This window comes from Microtus pennsylvanicus, chromosome 4, assembly GCF_037038515.1.
Source record: "Microtus pennsylvanicus isolate mMicPen1 chromosome 4, mMicPen1.hap1, whole genome shotgun sequence".
NCBI classification, from domain to species: domain Eukaryota; kingdom Metazoa; phylum Chordata; class Mammalia; order Rodentia; family Cricetidae; genus Microtus; species Microtus pennsylvanicus.
Genome location: NC_134582.1, coordinates 95,137,389 through 95,162,641, shown reverse-complemented (window position 1 = coordinate 95,162,641; position 25,253 = coordinate 95,137,389). Strand labels below are relative to the sequence as shown.

The window sequence follows — 25,253 nt, the reverse complement described above, 5'->3', positions numbered from 1 at the left end:
TCATTGTAGTTTTAATTTGAACTTCCTAATTACTAATGATGTTTAAGCATTTTACTATGTTGGCCACTTGTGTATTGGGGAAATTGTGCAAATATTTGCCCCCTTTTAAGTAGGGCTGTCTGTGGTTGCACTGGAAATTCCATTCTCACCTTTTAACAGTCAATCTTCATCAGACACGTGACAGATCTTTCCTACCATTCTGTAGGGTATGGTTTCACACTCCTGAAGTATATTGATGTACAAAAAAAAAAAAAACTAAATGTTGATGAAACTCAGCTTCTTTCTTTGGTTGCCTGTGCTTTTGGAGGTGGAGGGAGATTTTTCCCCCCCCAAGTTTTTGAAGAGTTTTAAACTTTTAAGCCTTAAATTTAGATTTCCAACCTATTTTAGGTTTTGAATAAAGTGTCAGGTGGGGGCAGACAAGATGGCTTAGAGGCAGGTTTTTTTTTTTTTTTTTTTTTTTGCCAAGCTCTAACTACTTTGTTCTTTCTGATGCTCTTGTAAATTAAGTTTTTTTTAATCAAATTGTTCATTATTGATGTATGGATATATAATTAATTTTAACAATTTGATTATATATTATTTTTGTAATTTTGGTTATGTATTACTCAACTTCTCTGAATTTGTAAATTCATGTTTTTCATATACTCATTAAAGTTTTCTACATAAAAAATGTATCATCTATAAATAGAAATAATTATATTTTGTAATTTTTAAATGGGTATCTTTTATCTCTTGTTCTTGCCTAATTTTGTGTGTGAATAGTAGTGGGGGTTACCAAACACGCTTGTCAGTTCTTCACCACTCAATTTTGATGTTAGCTATGAGTTATTCATACACAGTCTTTTTCATGGAGAGGAATTCCATTGTGTTCTAATTATTGAAAATTTATTTAATCATGAAAGAATGCTGCATTTTATCAAATGCTTTTTCAGTATTAATTATGATAATGATGTGTTTTTTGCCTTTTTTCAACTAGCTTGCTGTATTACTTTCATTGGGTCTTATGTTTTGCATTTACCCTTGCATGCATTCCTGCACAAATCCCATTTGATCATAGTGTATAATCCTTTTAATATGCTGCTGAATTTGGTTTGCTAGTAATTTGTTGAGGATTTATGCATCTATGTTCATAAGGGATATTGGCCTGTTTTTTTTTTTTATTTCCTAGCATGCCCCTCTGAAATTTTACTTTACTTTAAAACTCTATTATCTCTAGTTTTAATGAATTTTCCCCTCATGTTATAACTGCTGAAGAAATTTTCTTCTGGGAATTCCTTTACTTTTTTTTTAATAAGAACCAAGAATGCATACTGCTATTTGTTAGCATGGCAAGGGTTTAGAATGCAAAACTATGAAAGGAGACCATGAAAGCTTTAGTAATTACAGCTTTTGAAAGATTTGTTTTTATTTGTGTGGCTGCCAGGTGCATGTGAGTAAAGGTGCCCATGATGCAGAAGAGGGCACTGGATCTCTTGGAGGTATAGTTACAGATGGTGTAATGGTTGCGTGTGGGCACTGAGACCCGAATTCAGAGCCTCTGCAAAATCAGCACATGCCCTACTGAGCCAATTCCTTAGACTTAAATTATATCTCTAGTGAAGATTTTATCCTGTCTCTCAGGGGTTAAATAGGCCATTGACAGAAAATTGTAGATGAAAGAGGAAAGACCCTCTCAGCGTCTGAGGAAAGAGAATCGCAATCTCCCCCTGTTCAGTGGTGGTATCGGCCTGTGTGCTTTTTCTAGCCTCCCTCACCTTGGAATTATATTTACTTTAAATTTTATCTTTAGTTTTATAATCTTTGTTTTCATGTTGCAATCTCAGATGGAAATCTGAGACACTGATTAATATTTCAGTCCCTTCTCGGTAGCTGTAGAGGCAAGGGCCTGAAGGGCCAGCCGTCTCATAAGCACACCCACGGATTAGAATCATCTAAAATCATAGGATCAGTTTTGTTACTCTACTTTCACAGTGATCATATCTTGCTGTCTTTTCTTCCACTGCCTACCTCCTACTCTTCCTCTCTTCCCATAACTTTCCCTTCTCTGGACTCTCACACTCTCTTCCTCTCATGCCATGACTGGCCTTCTTTCTTTCATAGGATAGTCAATCATTGCAGAATGGCATTCATTAGAATGCCTGGGTGCCTCTCATCACAGGGTTCTATTGGTAAGGATGCCCGCCTGGAGACTCTGTCTTCCTGTAGTCTGTGGTTCTAGAATGAAGAGGAAATGCTACTGTAAGCTCTGTCTAAACTTGAACACCTGTCAGTTCATTACAGCCAGCTATACTGAAGAGCCGAAAGATGGTCCCCACTTCAGCTGACAATGGTTTCCAGTGTTGTTTATTTATGGCTTGCTCTCTTTCACAAACAATTTGAAGCACCTTATAAAATACATAGAAGAGGGTAGAATAAGTAGTTGAAATAATCAGAACAATATGGAAATCAGGATATGGAAATAAACCTTGGATAGGAGTCACATAGACTTAAATCATGGGTGTTTTTTTCTTCAATTGTTGAGTGGATGTACATGTTTTGCTCTAAGTTTCCACAGGGCTAAAATAAAAAGTGAAGTATTATGACCAATTATGTAATGCATAGCATCCTCAAAGTTAAAAACACCCCAGTTGTTCTGGAGGAAGCCTTTTCTGTTCATAGGACTCGGGAATTTTCTTAGATCTGCGATCTACTTATACCCTGAAGCCTCCCGTGGAAGACTATGTTTGGTAACCAGCATCCCTTAACAGGCCTTCCTGGCATTGTCTTAATAATTTAACGAACCATGGTATAGTGCTGAGTGTATTTCAGATATAAGTCTAGGTGGGACCAAAACAAGGTGCTTTGAAGATGAAATTTGTTACAGCTCAGCAAACCATGTTCTTTCTTGAAATCTCCCATGCTGATTGAGTGTCACACATAAGCAAGCTTTTATAGTTTTTGAAAAGACAATATGTCTGTGGGGGGAGGGGTGATTACAGATTTCTGGGGAGGCTAGAGTTGTAAAATTCCCTTATGTTGGAGTTACAAGTTTTGTGAGTTGCTTGATGTGGATGCTGGAAATCAAACTGTAGTCCTCTGCAAGATCAATACATGCTATTAATCACTGAGACATCTCTCCAACCCATCAACCAAACCTTCTGGCCATAACAATGAAGAGAAGAATCATGTTAGAGCAGGCATTGGCAGGAAGCTCATCTGGAGTTCCCAAGCTCACTTCTCAGCACACGAAGGAATTAGAGTATTTGTTCCTCAGGGTTATAGGAATGAGGTCCTCATTTCTTCTTGCAGATCCTTAAGTCTTCCAAAGGCCATATGGCTGTTCATAGCCATCAAAGTCCATTCTCTCTCATCTGTAAGAATGGAATCTTACATAAAAGAGGCTAATCACAGGCATGAAATCTCATTCTTTATGGGTTCTCACCACACTCAAAGGGCTTTCTCTAGGACATGTGCGTGGAGGTGGAGCCACTTTTGACTACCATGGGACCCTGTTCATCATGGTGTTCAGTTGGAATGGCGTTCTTTCGTGAGCTCTTCATAGATGCTCTTCCGTGCCTTCATCCACATAGTGTTTTATACAATCTCTTACTCTGCGTCCTCTATGTGAACTACGGCCTTAGAATTCATGACTGTGTCAGAATCTGACCAGGACACTTTGCCTTTGAATACACATTTCCCAACTGCTTGCTTGCTCTTTCCACATTCCTGAGATAGCTTATAAAACATTAACAGTGGTATTTTTAAAAAGGTGATGTTTTATTGAATTTTTTATGTAATATATCCTACTTACAGTTTCCACGCCCTCTCTTCCTCTCAGTTCTCCCCACCTCACCTCTCATTCAAATCTACCCCCTTTTGTCTCTCATTAGAAAACAAACAGTTTCTAAGGATTACAATATATTATGTTATAATATAATGTAATGATAAAACAAAAACAAATACATCAGAATAGGATAAAACAAACAAAAAGGAAAAGAGTTCCAGAAAAGGCACAAAAACATAGATGCAGCGACCCACTCATTCATACACCTGCAAATAACATAAAAATACAATACCGGAAGCCATAATATATATGCAGTGGACATTTATGACTAGAGAGAGAGATGGAGAGAGATAAAGATAAAATTAATGAAGAAAAGGGCTCAATATGACATTATGAGACAGAGAACCTACAAAGGTGTTGTGGAGTTAATTTTCTGTGCTGTCTACTGTTTGACATGCAGACTACTCTTAAGAATAGTTTGTTTCCCCAGTGAGACTCCCTTGCAAGTGGTTATCAATTGGAGATAACTTATGGGTTAAGGACGGGGGCATGTGTACAATTCGTAAAGACTTGATACTGTTTTTCAATTGTCAGCCATCTGCAGTGGCACATTTTGAAGATTTATCTCTGTATAGCTAGCTAATTAGGGAGAGATCTTATCTTCCTTTCTCTTAAGTGGTCTGCATATAGGCTACTAATGTTTGAATCAGAGCAAACACAGATTACAGGAAATCCTAATTCAGAGGCAGGAGCCAGGGGTTCGTCTTAGAGCTGGGGCGATGACTCGGCACGTAGAGTACTTGCTATGCTAGCATGAGGACCTGACTTTGCATCCCCAGTACCCAAATAAAAAGCCAGGCATGACAGTAAATGCCAGCCTGTCATCCCAGTGCTGGGAAGATGAAGACAGAAGGATCTCCAGGACTTGCTGGCTAACAAGTCTCACTGAATTGGCGAATTTTGGGTTCATTAAGAGACCCTATCTCCAAAATATGATATAGAGGCTGGCAATGGTTAAGAACACTTCATTCTTGCAGAAGGTCCAGGTTCCACACCTAGCACCCATCTGGCAGCTCACAACCACCTGGAGTTACAGTTCCAGAGGTTCCAATGCTCTCTTTTGGCCTTTGTGAGCACTATATGCATGTACATACATGTGGTTCACAGACATACATGGAGGCAAAACAACCATATACATAAATTAAAAATAAAAAATCTTTTAAAAATAGAGTACAAAGGGGACTAAGAAAGGTACCTGCTGCTGACATCTGGCTCCAACACAAACACTTGCTCCTTTACCCACAAATGCACTCAAATGTACACACACACACACACACACACACACACACACACACACAGGGTGCAGGAGGAAGGGAAGATGGGAGGAGAACCATGTGGATGAACAAGCTTCCCCTTTGAATTTTATTGAGAAGCTAAAGACACTCCCAGCTGGTATGAATCCAGAGAGCTTCCAGGGGGATATAAGTGTGGAAATGAAGAAAATGTAAGATTAAACATTGTCTTAGATGAGTCCACTCTTCAGCCCTGCCACTAAGAGTCATTGCCAGTGTTCATCAGAGCACACCAGGCATCTGTGCGAACTTGATGCTTTCTTAAATGCACATTTTACTTTGTTCCTTTTCACAGCTGGTGCTCAAGATCAAATTGGCTGGGCTTTTGGTCTCGGGTTAGAAAGACTGGCAATGATCCTCTACGACATCCCTGACATCCGCCTCTTCTGGAGTGAGGACGAGCGCTTCCTGAAGCAGTTCCACGTGTCAGACATCAATCAGAAGGTCAAGTTTCAGGTAGGATGACTATAAGAATTAGGATAATGTTGATAAAAATTGTCATCAAAATAGAGGAGGATCTTCTTATTGAAAACTATAGAATTGTTAACTATATTTTAGAATTCAGGATGACAATCTTGACTGTCAGCTTGATGGGTTTTAAAGTTATCATGGAAACAAATCTGTGGGCATTTCTTTAAGGTGTTGTGGTTTGGATAAATATGGCCCCATAGACTCCTGTGTTTAAGTGCTTGGTCCATATGGAGTGGCACTATTAGGGAGTATGGCCTTGTTGGAGGAAGTGTGTCACTGTGGAGCTACGGTTTGAGGTCTCATATATGTTCAATCCATGCTCAATGACACAGTTGCGCTGTGCTGTCCAGAAGGCACTGTTTGCTGTCGTCATCCACTGCCTATGGCTTTACAATCTTTCCACTCCTTCTTTGGCAGTGGTCTCTTTGATATTGGAAGTGTGTGTGTTATAGATGTCCCATTTGGATCTGAACATTCTATTGTTTTATTCTCTTCACCTTGACTAGTTGTAGGTTACCGTCTACTGAAAAAAAAAATAAAAGCTTCTCTGATGAGGCTTGAGAGGTATATTAATATGTAGGTATAATGACATAATGGTAGGTCATTGGGAGTTATTTTAATATCATGTCCTTTTACTGTAGAAATTGTAAATTGATCTCTAGGTCCTATGTCCTGTCTGGCCACAGGTATCTGAATCTTATAACAGTATAAAATATGGGTTTCATCTTGTAGAGCAGGCCTAAGTCTAATCAAATACTGTTGGTTGCTTCTAGGACATTTATGGAACTATAGTATTCGTGAGCTTATCTAAACAGGCAAGTTGTTATTATAGCTCATAGTTTTCATATCTCAGTAAGACTGATAATTTTCTTCATCCAGTGGTGTGCATAACACTGCTTAGCACTATGAAAGCCATTCATTAGGGATAAAGTTTTTAGATCAGTCTAAGCTTGATTTCTCCATATTCTATTGCTCTGTAGTTCAGTGTATCTTCAGCAACAGGATTTGGAAGGTGACTAAGAGCAATGGCAAATGCCTGTAATATGTGATGGCCTGTGGGACCTTACAGACCAACAACTCCAAAAGAGGTAACCCATTCCTGACACTGGGCTTTTGATTTGTTAAGCTATGGTGTATTCTTTGGACATTGTTGTCCTGTTAGAGAGTAACTCCATTTAATCTTTCTCCCTCTCTTTTTCTCTCCCCATCTCTTGTTCTATCTATCTATCTATCTATCTATCTATCTATCTATCTATCTATCTATCATGTGTGTGTGTATGTGTGTGTCTATATATACACACACACATAATATGTGTATATATATGGTTCATTTTTTTTCATCTTCATACAAACCTAAGTATATCTGGGAAAAAAGGAATCCTAATTGAGATAATACCTCCGTATGATTAGCCTGTGGGCAAGTCTGTAAGGTATTATCATTATCAGTGATTCATGAGAGCGGCCTATCCACTGTGGGCAGTGCCATTGTTGGCGAGGTAGTCCCAGGGTGTATATATGAATGTAGGTTGAGCAAATGAGTTAACATCATTCCTACATGGTTTCTGCTTCAGTTCCTACCTCCAGGTTCCTGCCTTGAGGGTTTTTTTTTTATTGTTTTTATTGAGCTATACATTTTTCTCTGCTTCCCTCCTTTCCTTACCCCTTCCCTTCTGCCCTCTCCCATGATACTCATGCTCCCAAATTACTTGGGAAATCTTGTCTTTTTCTACTTCCCATGTACATTAGATCCATGTGTATCTCTCTTAGGGTTCTTATTGTTGTCTAGGTTCTCTGGACTTGTGAGTTGTAGGCTGGTTTTTCTTTGCTTTAGGTCTAAAAGCCACTTTTGACTAGTATGGATTACATTTGTCTTTCTGGGTCTGGGTTACCTCACTCAATATGATGTTTTCTATATCTATCCATTTGCCCGCAAATTTGAAGATGTCATTATTTTTTGCACTGTGTAGTACTCCATTGTACAAGTGTACCACATTTTCCTTATCCATTCTTTGCTGGAGGCTGCCTTGATATTTTGCTCTGACTTCCCCTTATTGATGGAGTATGCGCTGAGAGTTGTAAGATGACATAAATCCTTCTTTCCCAAAGTTATTTCAGGTCTTGGTGGTGGGTTTTTTTGTTTTGTTTTATTTTGTGTGTGTGTGTGGGGGGGGGTTGTTTGTTTGTTTTTAAGATACGGTTTTACTGTGTAGCCCTGGTTGTCCTGGACCTCATTCTGTAGACCAGACTGGCCATAAACTAACAGAGATCCACTTACTTCTGGCTCCTGACTTCTGGGATTAAAGGCTGTACCACCATCATTCTGCAGGTCTTGGTGTTTTATCACAGCAGTATGTTGACCAAGGTTTCTGTCCACCCAGTCCTGAAGTCATTCAGCCCCAAAGAAACACACAAAGGTCTACAGTTATTATAAAACTGGTCAGCCCATTAGCTCAGGCTTCTTAGTTTTATAATTAATGTAGACCTCTGTGTGTTTCTTTGGGACTGAATGACTGCCGTACCGGGTGGGACAGAAACCTTAGTCAACAGCAGTAGAGACCCTCATTAAGACCAAGTCTTCTACAGTAGCTGTTTTCTCATGCAAACATTTCAGAAGGTGTAGTTTTTCCTTTCTTTCTTTCTTTCTTTCTTTCTTTCTTTCTTTCTTTCTTTCTTTCTTTCAAAAAACTCTTTGGGGGCTCACTACCCATTTGCCAAATAAATACACAGAGACTTATTTTATCTTCTGAATGTCTTGTTTCTAACCAGCTTTTCTAGCTTAAATTATCCTGTTTTTCTTTAACTATGTTTTGCCTCTGGATTTTTTTTCTTTCTTCTACATATTTTTCTTTCCTTCTTACTCTGTAGCTGGCTGTGTGGCTGAGTAGCTGTCCCCTGGCATCCACTTCTTCACCGTTTCTTGTTCCTCTCTCTTCTTTTGGGCCTAGATTTCTCCTACTTATTCTCTCTGCTTGGCAGCCCCACCTCTGTGCTGTCTAGCTATTGCTGTTCAACTCTTTAGTAGACCATTCAGGTGTTTTAGGTAGGCAAAGTAACACAGCTTCACAGAGTTAAACAAATGCACCATAAAATAATGCAAAACATCTTAGCATCATTAAACAAATATTCCACAGCATAAATCAATGTAGCACATCTTAGTCTAGTATTTCACAAGAAGGTCTTTGGTGTTAATTATCCCTCCCTGTACTCCCTCTACTCTGCTCTCCAAGTTTCAAGATTATTGTTAAGATTATTCTTATTTCCTGATTTTTAGCACTGTGTTCTCCCCACCCACTCACCCCCACCTTTCCCATAGAAGCCCCTACCATGACCTCTTAATTTCTTCATCCAGTAACTAATTCCAATACCACTTCTATACTTTAAGGTATTTGTTATAAATATTACTGTTTTTCAAGAAACCAAAGTATGTATCAGTTTCTATTGTTGCTTTGACACATGACTACAGAGTCAGGGGTTTAAGCAATATGAAATTGTGTCCTTTCCTTAATGTAGTAATTGGCCTGTCCAAAGTCAAGGTAGCAGTAGGTGTGCTTCCTTAGAGCATTTCCTGGGGACAATCTGTTCCTATGATTTTGCCAGCTCTCTAGGCCCTAACATCACATGGACTCTTTACCCCCTGGCATCTCATCACTTCTTCTGAATTTTTGCCTCCTTCTTAGAAGGATTCCTGTGATTCCATGGTGTTAGCAACATAGTTCAGAAAGCTCTTACCTGGTTTTTGTTTTTTTGTTTTGTTTTGTTTAGTTTGAGAGTTAGTCTAATTGTGTTGCCCTGACTTCCTTTGAAGTTGTTGTGTATACCAGGCTGTCCTCAAACTCCCAGATATCAATGTGCTTCTTGGAAGGCATCCAAGTGATGAGAATCAAAGTATGCACCACCATGCCCAACCTGTCCAGACCTTTTCTCTGTAAAGGCTTAGGGACATATTCACAAGTTCCAGGGTTCTAGATGTCTTTAGTGAGCATATTTTGCCTGCCATTCTCTCCTTTTCATATAAAGTTGCTTGCCATCAACTCTGCTAATTTTGTTATTGGCACTTTTTTACTGTTTTCATAGAGTTGCCATGTTTCTCTTCATAAGAGGGACTCAGAGTGTCTTCACAGAAGCAGCTGTGTGTATTCCTAGAGAACACTCTCGCCCAGATGAGAGTGGAGATGCTGAGGAGAGCCTTCTGTGGCTGTGATCTTACAGCTTATGACTTCTCTGGCTAGGAATCTCCAGAACCCTGCTGTGTGGAGGCCCAGAATTGTCTTCTTTATCTTCCCTTGGGCCCTAACTTCTGCCCCAAGCTCTCCTGACCTCAGTAGCTGTATCCTCTGCAGGCTCTGTGGTCTTGTAAATCAGCTCCTAGATGTGCGGGTGCTCAGGCTGCTAGAGCAGTGTCTGATTTAGAGCACCCTGAGGCCTTATCTAGGAGACTCTTGTAATACCTTGAGAGCCATTTCTTAGACCTAGTAAGTAGGAAACTTGAGTTAGGTCATTTTAAGTTTTGGTCTCGGCATGCATATTTTGATCAAAGATGTTGCCTATGGTGGCTCTCTTCAGCCCACCTGGATAATACTTGAGATAAGTGGATAAGCAATGTGGTTGCTTTGTCATCCAAGTGTCCTCTTGCTCTGCACAAGAGCTCTCTGCCTCCTGCTGCAGGCCCAGTGTGCATCCATTAAGTGCATGTGCCTTTGTGGGATGTTTCTCTCAATTCCCTTGAAGTCACACTTGCACGTTAGTGCCCTAAATTGAATGCACAATAAATAGCTTTTATATATCCTTCACAAATTTTAAGACCATCTACAACTGTGAGCTCAATATTTAGCCCTATATATAATATAGAATATTAATACATCATGTGTTTATTTACACAGCTTGCTTAAATGCCATTAATTAATGTCTGTCCATAGTAGCTTATGATTATTTAGCAATAGTGACTGTTTCCTTTTCTGCCAGATGAGGAGTCTTTGCAGGTCGCCTTCCCTGACTGCATACTATACTATTCCTAAACCTGGGTGATGCTCCCTTTGGCCTTGCTCTATGACATTTTTAAGGTTTCACTGCCTTATCCTTCTCAACAACCCTTTGAATTAAATACTGATATTCTCTCACTGTATACACGAGAAAATAGGTCCATTTCAGTATGAGCCTTAGCATAGTATATTACTCCGTCAGGATTTCAGGGTCCTATTTCTAAAGCTTAATTGTCTTAAAATTCATAGATGGATTATTCACAGTCAAAGCATATGGCATATATCTAAATATATAAACTATCAGGTTTATTAACTTCCATTCTTAATTAATCATAGTGAACCATATATATTAATGATTCTTAAACTCTAATGTACAGATGAGTCACCCATGAAACGTGTTAAACACAGATCCTAATTCATTGCTTCCATGTAGGAACTAAGACTATGCATTTCTTACTACCTGCCTGTAGTTGCTGGTGCCACACTCCCACAAGCCACACTCTCTGGGTGGCAGCAGACCCTCTGACCAGAATCTGAGCCTTCCTCCTTTGGTGCACTCTTCTTGTGGATTTAACATTGCTTTTAAGCTCTCGTTATTTGCAGATGATATGATAGTATACATAAGCGACTTCAAAAACTCTACCAAAGAACTCCTACAGCTGATAAACACCTTTAGTAATGTGGCAGGATACAAGATCAACTCCAAAAAATCAGTGGCCTTCCTATACACTAAGGATAAGGAAACAGAGAGGGAAATTAGAGAAGCATCACCTTTCACGATAGCCACAAATAGCATAAAATATCTTGGGGTAACTCTGACCAAGGAAGTGAAAGATCTATTTGACAAGAACTTTAAGTCTTTGAAGAAAGAAATTGAAGAGGACACCAGAAAATGGAAAGATCTTCCTTGCTCCTGGATTGGGAGGATCAACATAGTAAAAATGGCAATTCTACCAAAAGCAATGTATAGATTCAATGCAATCCCCATCAAAATTCCATCAAAATTCTTCACAGATCTGGAGAAGACAATAATCAACTTTATATGGAAAAACAAAAAACCCAGGATAGCCAAAACAATCTTATACAACAAAGGAGCGTCTGGAAACATTGCTTTTCCATAAACACATCTATAACCCTTTTTCTTTCCCTATGTTTTTTATTTTTTTAAAGAATTTTGGTTACTTTTACACTCTAAGTTTTTGATGAGCCACTTAAGATTCCTTCCTTCCCTCCTTCCTCCCCCTTTACTGGTACTTGCATCTCTTTTTTATCTTTATGCTTTAAGTGAAGAGATGTTAATATTTAAATCAGAATAAATATCAATTAGAGATGATGAAATAAGAAGTTTAAAAAGAAATGAAATAGACGAAGACTTTGGTATTCAGGCTCCAGAAAATGGCAGCTGCGAAAGTTTCTTGTATCAGCTCAATCTTGTCAGAATCCTGCTATGCTGAGTCACCAAGGGAAACTCAGTTTGTTTGTGCCTTCCAATGGCAAGAATCATCAGCTCTGAGTTCTGCATTATCTGGGGACTGAAGATTTCTTAAGGGAGTGTTGTGTATTGGCTCTTTTCCCTTGTTTTTCTATACTTTTGAGTGGGCATAATTCAATACTTAATTTTTCTGTGTGTGATCATAATGTATTGTGTGTGTGTGTGTGTGTGTATGTGTGTGTGTGTGTGTGTGTGTGTGTGTGTGTGTGTGAACAAGAGATACTTGCTGTAATGGTCTGTCCTGTCCCTTTAAGAGACAAGCCACACCTACTCACTCCCCTCTCTGCTGAGGCAAACCCATCTTCAACTTCCAACCTGAGTCCCTTTCTCTCGCTCTCTCTAAAAGGTAGCTTCTGTCTCTCCCTTCTCCCCACCCCTTCTGTTTCTTTCTCTTCTCTTCTCTCTCTCTCTCTCTCTTTCTCTCTCTCTCTCCTCTTCCCCCTTCTCTTCTTCCCTTCCATAAACCACTGAATAAATATCCAACTTCACTCTGCATGGCATGCCTATCCATCTTGGTCTCTCACCTGCATGCGGCTTCTTCCTGCCTGGGACCCAGCTGCCTTTGTGGCCTGCCGCTGCCACGTTGGGACTTGCAGCATTTTACTTAAACCATTACACTTGCCATGCTGTGTAGGTGGAGTTTAGAGAGTGTCTTTCTTCCCATTATTGGTTTTTGGGTTCCAACTCAGGTTGTCAGGCCTGGATTATAATCACTTTGACCTACTCACTTTCAGCCATCTTACTGAGTCCTGTACGTGACCATATTAAAACCTTCTAACACTTGTTGAATGCCATATGCAAACCATGATTTAATACTTTGCCTATTTACAGCTTTGATGCACTTTAATGGGTTAGGTGGATATTGTAAATATATTTTGTAGACATAAAAAAGTCTTGGTACCAGCAAGTAAACCTAGACATAGTAACTCTACTACTCAGTGACAGCCAGAAATTTAAGCCAAGCCTGAGACCACATAGCTGCTTATACTTCGTGAGCTCTGTTTTTTTACCTATAACAAGGTACTATACATGGAGACACTATGGTGAAATTCTTAGTTCCCAACTCCAAGGTGTTTCCAATCTAGATGAAGAAGCAGATTCACTGAGACATGTACAGTACCAGAAGGCAGTGGTAGAACTACACCTAGGCAACTGTGTAGTTAAGGTAATATTGACCAGTGAATGTGAGGTCATACTTTTCATTTTCCTTTCTCTAATCCTTTCTTGCTAGTTAATTCTCTGAATCCTTCCATGTTTCTCCAGAGTTGTCTCAGGGCTCTTGCCTGATTATGTATTAATCTCCCAGCTTGAAAGAACTTCTAGGTCTGGTATTGCTATCATTATCATAAATGGTATCTGATAGAGACTTAATGTAGGATTTCACAGTATTTCCTTATTTTAGTTCACATATATCTGGTTGTGAGAATCTCATGAGTTTTAGTGGGTTGCAAGTGACATTTTTTTTTCTTTTTTTTTCTTTTTTTTTAAATTTTTTTTATTGATAAAAGAAGAATAAAGAAAAAAAAACAAATTTCCACCTCCTCCCAGCCTCCCCTTTCCCTCCCCCTCCTCCCACTCCTCTCCCCCTCCCTCTCCAGTCCAAAGAGCAGTCAGGGTTCCCTGCCCTGTGGTAAGTCCTAGGTCCTCCCACCTCCGTCCATATCTAGGAAGGTGAACATCCAAACTGGCTAGGCTCCCACCAAGCCAGCAGATTGCGTAGGATCAAAACTGCGTGCCATTGTCCTTGGCGTCTCATCAGCCCGCAATGTTCGTCATGATCAGAGAGTTCAATTTTATCCCATGCTTTTTTTGGTAATAGTCCAGCTGGCCTTGGTGAGCTCCCAGTAGATCAGCTCCACTGTCTCAGTGGGTGGGTGCACCCCTCGTGGTCCCGACTTCTTTGCTCATGTTCTCCCTCCTTCTGCTCCTAAGTGACATTTTTTTAACTGCTACCACATGCATTTTTTTCCTACTCAATCAAAATTAAACATTTTCTTTTGTTGGAAAAGAGATAACTTCCAGGAAAAAGGTGCCACGGGAAGAAATGGGAAGATGGAAAAGCAAGGGTTTGGGGCCAGTTCAGTAAGCGTAATTGATTTACAGATGTGAACAGCAGTAAGAGAATAGACACATTTGGGAACCAGTTTTTCTTATTGTTTTTGCTATTTTTTTTAGTTTAGAATATAATTGTATCATTTTCCCTCTTCCTTTTCCTCTCTCCAACCCCTCTCAAATTCATACCCTCCTTTCCTTTGTTATTATTACTATTCTGGGAAGCATAAGTAGTGATGGAACTACACTTAGATGATTGCTCAGTTACGGTAATATTAACCAGTGAATGTGGAGGTCATATTTTTCTTTTTCCTTTCTCTAATCCTTTCCTGATAGTTAATTCTCTGAATTCTTTCGTGTCTCTCCAGAACTGTCTCAATTGTCTCAAGATTCTTGCCTGATTATGCATTAATCTCCCAGCTTGGAAGATCTTCTAGGTGTGTGTGTGTGTGTGTGTGTGTAGTCTCTCTGTGTGTGTACACATATATATGTATGGCCTAAAATATATTAAAAAACTGTTGAGTCTTTTAATGTTGCTTGTGGGTATGTATGTATGTAATAAATATCAAGCTGACCCCTTGATACTGGATAAGGTATTACTGGTTCATCTCTGAAGAAGGAGGAGGAAGAGGAGGAGAAAGAAGTAGGAGAAGGTGGAAGAAGAGGAGGAGGAGGAGGAGGAGGAAGAAGAAGAAGAAGAAGAAGAAGAAGAAGAAGAAGAAGAAGAAGAAGAAGAAGGAATTTTTCTTTCAACAGTCACTAGTTGCCTGTCATTCTTTGTCTATAAATGAAGCCAACTGAGATTCCCCCTCTTCCACATTAGCATTTCCGTTGGTATTGTCTTGTTCAGGTCTTGTTTAACAGCCATATTGTTGAAGTATCATGGGTGTAGCTTCCCTGTCATATCTAGAAGACACAATGTCACAGGATATTTCCTGTTTTCTGGCTCCTAAAATCTTATATTCTATGTGTATATAAGCTTCTCTTTTTTATTGTATTCACTCCTAGTGCCCTCCAACATACTCCTACTCCTGCTGGTCCCTGTCCTCTTCTCAGCTTGCTTCTTCTACTTTCATGTTTGTTTGGGGTAAACTGAGAAGTTTAATTGGGTTATGAAGGGAGCACAGGTGAGAAGTTATATATAGGAACACCAGCAACTTACCAGTGGCTACACCACTGAAGAAAATTTGTCCCTCCGCTAGTGACCATGACTGCTTATAGTTCCTTGGGTAGGTGTGGGACCCCTGGTTGTATTTTTTTTTTTAGTTTTTAACTGAATATACAAATGCTTCTTGTGGGTAGATAACATGTTGAACATTAAATATTGCCAAAATCTATACAACTAACCAATGAGCAGTATATTTTAGGAACTGTCTGTCATACTAGCTGAAGGCTTTTATTTCTATTACTGAAAAAAAGAGTGCTAATGATTTGCTGTGCAGAATTATCTAAATTGGACACTGATAACAGATGGCATAATTTTTGTAAGAGATCATCAGTGTAGGCAGGAACTGACACACATAAAGACAGTATGTCATTTAAGTGGTAATGGACAGGTTCATGGTTTTCTCCTACATATGAGTTTGAGAAGAGATTGTTGCACAAAGGATTATAATGATAGGAAAACCTTTTACTTCAATCAAGAGAAGAGCCAGTGGGAATCGACATGGCTAAGAACAGTGACAGCGAACCTGCACCAGTGCCCATGCTCTAGGACCCTATATGGGTTTTGCTTGCAGTTGTCCACTCAAGCCTGAAAGATGTCAGCAAAAACATCAGCAGTTACCACACATACAGGAGAGAAAAGAGAAAACACATGCTTTCATCCTATTTTTTTTTTATGAGGAAAAGCCTTGCAGGGGTCCTCATCTGACCTTTTTCACATCTCCTCTCAAAGTAGCTGCAGAGGTCTAGAAGCCCACCTGCTATTCCTAATATGTAGACTGTGCTCTTGTCTGCAAGCTTACATTTGCAGGATTGGACAGTCAGCAGCACCGGGTGCATATAATTAGACTGTATCCAGAAAGAAACAGCTTTGTACTGGCCTTGTTTTAATAGATTATCATTTATGAAATAGAACAATAGAGACTACTGAAAATATGATTCTGCCTATATCTTTCTCTCTGACTAATGCCTGAAGTCTCTTTTAATTTCCTGCTTTGAATTTTGATTCAGTAGGAAATTCCTTTTGTCTAGAACTGACTGTATTATCTAGAACTTTTTACTTTCACAGAGCAAATAGATGTTTGTTGTTCTGTCTGTGACTACAGAGCATTGCTTTCTGTTTAAAGTAAGGGTCATCTTAGAGGCTTAGACTAAATTAACTGTTTTGCCCAAAGGAAAAAGGTCTGAAATGCTAACTTCAAGGTCATTCAGCCTAGGCATGTGATTCTCAGAGTTTTGAAGGAACTAAAAATGCTGATCAGTCAATACAGCAGAAAATCTAAAGTTCATATTAATGAGCTGGAACCAAATTAGAGTAAAGGAATTTTCCTGTAAGAATAACTAGTAGAACTGAAGGTAAGTGTAGTTTAACGTGTCTGTACATCTTTATTCATAAGAACAAACAAATCTCCCAATGATTCAGTCAGAGGCATAGCCTGCTCCCGTGTAGAGGATGAGACATGAATTTAAATTCATCTGAGATGATGGGACTCAAAAGCTGTCCATGTTAAAACAGAGAAATGACAATTACTTTGCAGTTAAATTGTGGCACAGCTTTTCAAATATGCATTTATGTTGACTTTTTTATGTGTGATTTTGTGGTCTCAAAAATGGTCAAAGAAAGCACTAAGTTATATAGTGGATGTCTTACTTGTTTTCCCTATTAAGTTTTCTCTCAGTGAGAGGGAAGAATTTATTTTCTCAAGGCTGCTCTGTGAGATACACAGTTTATAAGTCTAAGGACAGTGAGTATGGAGACGTGGCCTTTGGGAAAGACCAGCTGGCACAGTTTCAGTCTCATCTTAACTGCTGTTTTAGAGTTAATTTTGTATTTCCTTTTATTCTTTTTTAAAATGATGAAGCATTTGAAATAAGTACTTATCAATTTGATTTGCTAAGAGCAGTGTTTACCTGTAGGTCTACCATTCTGTAGTCTCCTCCTAGAGGTCCCTTTCAGCTTGTGCCACGTGTTTCTTTGAAGAGGAAAGACAAAAAATTTGATTTACCCCATTGCCATCCAAGTGAAATTCCCTCCTGCTCTCCCCCACAGTGTCACCACTCGCTTCATCTCCATGCTTGTCATTTTTGTTATTGATGCACTTTATGTCTAAAATGTTTCATAAGATTGCTTCAAAGTTTTAATCATATGATGAACGCAGTTAAAAAGAAATACAGAGAAGCTTGGTGAGACATTTGAAAAACAAATTCTACAACTGATTTGAAAATGTAGAGAGCCTGTAGTGCCCAAATAATTATGTATACGACTTGACAAAATGTGAAACTTTTACAGTCCCTAGAGTATGTAAGAATCTAGAACTCTGAAGAACAATACTCCTGCCCCTACAGTACCATGCTTATGGCAATATGGGCCCTGCCAAGTGGTGTCAAAGGAATAGTCTGTGTAGATGCAACTGGACTGATTTGAGTATATATATGGTAAAGAGGAGAAATGACCCTGCATTCTTCATTAGCTATAAATGAGTTCTGGGATAGGGTGAGGGGGTTGGATATCTGAATATAAAAGGATTTATTAGCTTACAGTCCTTGAAAAACTCATTTTACCATGAGTGGTTCTTTGATTCTTATTGGAGTAAATTGAATTGAGGAGATTGAACTAAATGAACTATGGTAATGTAAAATTAAAACCTAATTATATCACTGATCTTGAAAGTTTGAAATGTTTATTTATTCAAAGTGGTTGCTCTTCATTTTTTTGGTAAGGCTTTTATCAAATTAGGACTATTTCCTTCTATTTCTAGTTTCCTGAGAACTTTATTTTTTATTATTAATGTGTGTGTGAAAAATGTGTTACACTTTCCATATATTCTGAGGTAGTCTCATGAGTTGGGACTTTATTCTTTGACTGTAGTGGTGGTGATTAATTTTTTAATGCTAAACCAGTCTTCTATTATTGAAAAACACATATATGTGCTTGGTTATATTACCTTCCTTGTGTAGCTGTGGATTTGCTTTGCTAATATTTGTTAAGGATTTCTAAGTCTTTGTTCAAGGGTTACAGGCTCATAGTTTTCCATCTGTTTCATTTCTCTTGGGTTCAGATTGTGCTTTCTTCATGAAGCTAGTGTGAAAGTATTTCCATTTTGTAGTCTCTGGAAGTGTATTTTGTAGGTGATTGTATTTTTTAAACATCATATCAAATTTACCAGTGAAATCATTTGTGACTCAAGTTTTCTTTGTAGAAGTTTTAAATTACAAATTAAAATTTGTAGATTTCAATCTATCCAGATTTTAAGGTTTTTTTTTTGTATTAGTTTGATAATGTATGTTCTTCCTCAGGAAATATCTATTGCATTTAAAATTTCAGATATATTGGCATAAATGTGTTTATAATATTCTTTGATTATTCTGATACTTAGTTTTTTAGTTAGTAATTAATCACATGTGCTGATACCATTTTTACGTACCAAGCCTTTTACATTTTGCACCACTTTGTCTTTTCCTCCCCCTCCTTCTAGTCTTGCTCATTCTCCTCATCCTTCTTCTCTTCCTCCTCCTCTTCTAGGCTGGGTACTGATCCCAGGGCCTTCCATATGCGAAACACACGGTCTGCCACTGAACTGTACTACCAGCTCTTTTGTGCTCATCCTCTAATGCTAATTTAGTAGGAGCAATCATTATGCTTTAACATTGAAGATATTATTTCAGGCCCCTGTTCTGGAGCAGTCTGATCTTAGTCAGTTTTTTTTTTTTGTACATAGTAATACCTTTAATTTTGTAATTAATTTTGTAATACTTAAGGTATGATAATTCTTAAGAATTTCTCTTTACGTGTGTCCTTCAATTTTATTATGGTATGTCTTGATGTGGATTTATGTTTATTCCACTGAATATTTGCTGAGTTCTTTTTGTATAAGAATTAACTCTTGAGAAATCTGAGCTTCCTGTCTAAAACCAGTTCATAGTCTAATTGATTTAGTTGGTTGTGCTCTTCACATTCTAATTTTTCTGTTTGAATCCAGCCTTTTTAGGCCATTTGAACATACTTGTTTCGTCACACTTTTGCTATTTTTCCTGCATTTTTGTTTATTCTGGTTTTGTGTGGCTTCCACTTTGTCATTCGTGTGCTGTCTTTAAGAACTAGTGTCCTAGTGGCGTTTAGAATACTTACCTCTTCGTTATAGTTACCATGTTAGTGGGGTAATGTAGGGCTTGGGCTTATAACTCATGAAGAGCATTGAATCTTCATTTTTCCCTGTACACCTAACTCCCTTTAAAGAGACGATTCCATTCCTGAGCTCATTGAAGCATCATATCAAGATTTTGCAGTGAGACTCTAAGGAAATAATTTCCTTAACGTTAGCATCTTCAGTTGAGTTGTTATTCGTCAGGAACTAAGCCTTGATCCAAGTCTGTGCTTATCAAGTCAGCCTTTTCCCTGACTTCACTTCATTTGGCCCAGCCCACTGCTGTGTAAGTACTCAGCCTTTTCCCTGATTTCACATCAGGTCGCAGAGGCCACTGCTCAAGCTTTTGAACAATTAGCAATTCTACTTTTTTCCCCTCTTCCTCACACTTTTTAATGTTAAGCCAATCTTCTAATCTTGAAATATAATTTAATATAGTAAATAAACTTGATTATATCATATTTTTATACAACTATGAATTATTTAGTTGAGGTGTGCATAATTTTAAACAGAGTTAAATTAATATTCATAAAGTAATAACTTGTTTCCATTTGTGTTCATTGTATTAGTTACATGTAACAGAATTTACCATTTAATTACTTTTTAAGTTCATAATTCATTGTCAATAACACACTTACATTACTCTATAACTGTCAGCCATCTCCAGAACTCTTCATCTTGAAAACCTGGTCCTTTGTAATCATCATATAATTACTCCCTGTTCCTCTTCTCCCAAATTTCAGGAAACTGCCATCTACTTTCTGAGCCTGTGAAGTAAACTTCTGCAGCTACCACCTACAAAGAAAAATCACACACTATCTGACTTGCCGTGACTGGTTCTTTTCCCTTAACATAATGTCCTTGAGGTTCATACATATTACAACATATATCAAAAATTCCTCCTTTTAAATGTTAAATGTTATATTCATTTGTTTACTAGTTTATTTGTTACTAATAACTGAATGATACTACTCTAAACATGGGTGCTTAAATCCTTTTTTATCGATTGCTTCCATTGCACATCTTTCTATTGTTGTGGTAGTATGTGAAGTGATGTCACTGTGATTTGATTTTTATTTCCCTAGTGATTAGTGATATTGGATATTTTTTCAGGCTTTTGTTGGTTATTGGTGTGTCTTTGCAGCAGTGTCTGTACAATTCCTTTCCCCAGTTTGTCATTAAATTATTTGGGTTTTCTTTGTTTTGTTTTTACATATGTTTAAGGAAATTTCAAATTTTGACTTTATAGTCCTAGAAACAAATTATTAGCAATAGAAGTTGGATATTAAGCATCATGGATGAAAAACCTTTTTATATAAAACATTTAGACTTTCATGGCCTCATGGTTGTTATTATGGCTTGTTGGTGTTTTTTTTTTTTTTGAAGTCCATTTCTTATTTTTTGCTTTGTAACTACTTATGCACTTGTTGAGTATAGCCCTGTTATCATCAGCCTATCTGCTGGTGGGTGGAAGGTAGAGAGCTGATTCCCGGGTCTTTTCTGACATTCTTCTCGGATCCACTATATGATGTTGAATGTGTTAAGTAGGAGGACTTGACCTGGGATTGGCAAACCTTGGTGGAAAGAGCCATTTGGTTATTCACTGCTTTTTGTTTTTATCTTGGCTGCTCAGTACCCACTGTGTCATTGATCCTTGTCTTGCACACTCAAAGGCCATTTTGTGTTCTCTGACAATGGAGAGTTAGTAGAGTTCCTTGTCTTCTCTCCTGTCTGCCTGAAATTTCATTGTTAACTCCTGCCATCACTTTTGAGTTAATCTTGCCAGCCTTATCAACACCATCACCACCACCACCACCACCACCACCACCACCACCGCCACCGCCACCACCACCACCGCCATCACCATTGCCACCACAACCCTAAGAGTTATGGAGGGTTAGTAAAAGAATAGAATCAAATCCATGTGTGTCCCTGGACCCCATCCTGCTGAAAAGGTTACACCAGGTGACAGAAATCTTCAAAGCAAGTTTTGGATTTTAGAGCATGAAGAAGAAAGAGGGGATGGTCATATGGCATGGAGTCAGGAGGGCCAGATCTTTAACTATTACAATCACTTCTTCTAGAACTATTTATAAAACACCTTATAAGCAAGACCTTCTCTGTGTGTCACTCTTCCTAGCCAAGAGTGCAGGTCTTGCTGTGACCCTGGGCTAATGACTACCTGAACACTGGCCTCTCTCACCACTTCTCCCTCTGCCTCTCCCCAGCCTTCCGTCTTTTTAGCTCTGTCCATCTCACTCTGTTTTTTCTAGGTGACGTTTTATCTCACTCTGTACCTGTCACCATCTTAATATAGGATTCTGATTCAAGTTAGGTTGTCAGCACAGCAAGGAAGAAATGGTCTCAGGCTGCATGAAATCCACAGAGGGAGTCGTTTCCCTGTTGTTTATTGAGGCTGTAGTTGATGTGTGTGAAATCTGACAGGATTTTTTTTCCCAAACACAAGAACATGATGAATTATTCATTCCAAAAACATTTCTGAGCATATACTCTTATGTCAGGCACTGTGCTCCACACTGAGGATACAGAGAATTCCCTGCCCTCTAGTATCTCATGGTGGTAGTGGACAGTAAGATGTATAAGGGCTTTGATAAAGCAGGCTGGCTTCCTGGAGAATCTATCCTGGGTAGGAGGAGTCAGGGTTATAATGAGAAAAGGAAACATGACTGGTGAATGAATACAGCCATGGTCTGCAGCTCAGTTTAGGGTGTTTATAGGGGGTTGGGGTGTTCTAAAGTAGGGTGGGAAATGTGGTCAGGGGAAGATTGGAGGATCAAGCCTGTCTTTGAATTTTGTCTAGAAGAAAATAGTAAAGTGTTCTGTTTCCAGAATTCCATATTAGTTGCCAGTGTTACTGCACAGTAAGAAATCTGGGGTGGAGCCATGAGGTTAGTAGTTCATATAAGACCTATCACAGGAATGATGTGAGACCAAATAAGGTAGGAGCTGAACGAGATGGAAAGGTGGTTCTGGGATCAAAAGATGTTGCAAAGACAACACTGAAAGGCCATAGGCCGTGGACAAGATTTAAGGCAGAAGTGCAGTAATTATCTCATTAGACTGAGACCTGGCTGCCATGGAGAACAACAGAAGATTACTAAGAGGTTGCTAACAACAGTTAGTAACTGCTGCCCCTGCAGGGTAAATTTTTAACTGACTTTCACAAGCCCAGATTTTTAGTTACCATAAGTAAAACCACACATATAATCCAGAGTGATTCCTAGGCTTTTATCCTTTGGAATTTGGTAAATTAGAAAAGGAAAGAGGAAAATAAAAATATAAATATTTGGAGAAGTAAATTAAGAGTCCAGTTTTGGCCAAGGGAGGCCATGAGTGTACAAGTTGATACGTTGTTATCGCCTTTGTTATATTTTATAAGGCAGGGTCAGCTCTTCTGCTGGACATATAGCTGCAGATGAGACTAGGACCAAGTCACAGTTCAGGCCACGAAATGAAAAGCTGTAACAGCTGTTTCTTGTGGAGGGTGAGTCATAGCTGAGCCCCTCTGTTAGGTTGGTCTGGGAAGTGATTACCAAGGGAGAGTCAGTTGGTAGCAAGCACTAGCATAGATGACTCTGGAAAATTGCTGGAAAGAAAATAGCTTGCCACAGCAAGATGGGTGAGTTTTCCTAGAGGATGAAGGGCCACATGAGTATGTGGGTATAGTGGAAGAGGATTCTGCAGGCCAGTACCCAGGCCTTCACTGCCTGCTCTGCTTGCTGAACTCTCTGAAGATGCTCTAAGCCTTAAGAGTAGTTACATAAAAACAATCATCATGAAAAATCAGCCTCAAGCTTGGGGTTATTTCATCTCTCTACTTCTTGTTTTCGAATGTTGGATAAAAGATACTTCTTTTTCAACCAAAGACTTAAAAGTGAGGGAAAACAAACTGGAATAGCAGGTGGTATGTACATTTGACTATTTGGAAGATCTTCGGGTGTTTATTCAGATAGAAATGTAAGCAAATGGAAAGAGAAGAAGATAGTACAAGTTTCCTTATATTCTTAAGTTTTGGCAATCCTGCACAACATAGCATGCCCTTTGCATTCTGGTGCCATTATAAAACCCACAATATATTTTTATTTCACTCTTCAACATTTCATTAGCATCTTTAGCATTATCATGACATTGACATCGTCTGGAGGTAATTTCGTCCATGTAGTCCTGTGACTCAGATTCTTAGTTTTGTGTGAGTGGTTTGTTTCTCCTCCTTCTTACCCAGTTTTCCAATTAGCACCTTATTAGCTCTGTACCTGCTACATAGAACTCATACTCTGCCATTTAACCTTTTCCATTAAAAAAAAAGAAGAAGAAAAAGAAGAGGGAATAGAAACCGTATTCTTGTTGTTCTTGTTAGTAGAAAAATTCAACTTCAAACTCTGGTGCCCCTGGTGGTAGAGTCTCCCAATCATGGATGGTGCTGGTGGCTCAACACATTTCAGAACAGCAACAGGAAAGATCCTTGCAGGTTGGAAGCAGAGGCAACACCTCCATGTTGGGCACAGCTATTTAGGCATTGCCAGCTCCAAACCGCAGGACCAGACTAACTGCCCTTCCCATCAGAGTCCCCCCCATTTCTTTGCCAAGGAGGTACTGAACAACATTCATTATGTACTACAAAATAATTTCCATTTATCTTCTCATCCTGGGATTAGCTTTATTTTGTACCAGAGGAGAAATAAACAGATTCACTGGCTATTCTATTTTCTTATTTTTCATGAGGACATAGTAACTTTACACTAAAATGGATATTCATTTATTATGCTTACTTTCACACACTGCATCCATTAAAGGCAAATATACAACAATTAGTATGTAAATTGAACTTGAATGCTGAACAAATGAGGTAGAGCCTCAAACATTATTTATTGACTAATTAGTTTTATTGTAATTGGAGGGGAGCCTATAGAATGTGCAAACCTTTCGTGGGGGCCTGCATGCTTTCAGCAGATGTTGAGTTCGTTTTCATCTCATTATTTCATGCCTCCTGTGTGATTGTCAGGCATGGTATTTTTTATTTCAAAATGATTTAGATACCTTGTTTGTATCAGTTAATTAAGGAGTAGAGGGACCACTGTAGTGACATTTTATTTGTATTTTAACAAATAAAGCTTGCCTGAAGATCAGAGAGTAAAATAGCCCCACTGGTCAGCCTTACAGATCAGACAGTGGTAACACATACCTTTAATCCTAGTAGCCACACTAGTTGCCATAGAAACCAGGCAGTGCATGCCTTTAATCCCAGTGGTGCACATCTTTAATCTCAGCCTAGAAAAGATTACAAAACAGGAGGAAACGGCTGCTCTTGGGCACAGTGTCATTCTATGATTCTTGGAGGCTTGATTGTCATTTTAGACTGAGTTAGAGGTAAGAACCAGTGGCTGGCTGTTTTGCTTTTCTGACCTTCAGGTTGAACCCCAATTTCTCTCTCTAAGTTTTTATTGATCATGCTTCAACACCCCTTTCTTTACATTTTGGAACTATGGATTAAGTCTAGTACCTTAGATATGTTTGTTAAGATGCATGGAACTCAGGACCGCGAGGGGTGCACCCACACATTGAGACAATGGGGATGTTCTATTGGGAACTCACCAAGGCCAGCTGGTCTGGGTCTGGAAAAGCCTGGGATAAAACCGGACTCCCTGAACATAGCGGACAATGAGGACTACTGAGAACTCAAGAACAATGGCAATGGGTTTCTGATCCTACTGCACGCACTGGCTTTGTGGGAGCCTAGGCAGTTTGGATGCTCAACTTACTAGACCTGGATGGAGGTGGGGGTTCCTTGGACCTCCCACAGGCCAGGGAACC

The 25,253-nt window shown here is 38.9% G+C and overlaps 1 protein-coding gene across 4 annotated transcripts in view; it reads left to right on the top strand.

Annotated features, from left to right (window-relative positions):
• Positions 1 to 25,253, top strand: part of Fars2 (phenylalanyl-tRNA synthetase 2, mitochondrial) — a 392,490-nt gene that overhangs the window by 225,550 nt on the left and 141,687 nt on the right. For all 4 annotated transcript variants that reach the window (XM_075969895.1, XM_075969897.1, XM_075969896.1 and 1 more), the window contains one exon: positions 5,414 to 5,574. In XM_075969895.1, coding sequence (XP_075826010.1) covers positions 5,414 to 5,574 — 161 coding nt within the window. The remainder of the gene's footprint in view (positions 1 to 5,413; positions 5,575 to 25,253) is intronic.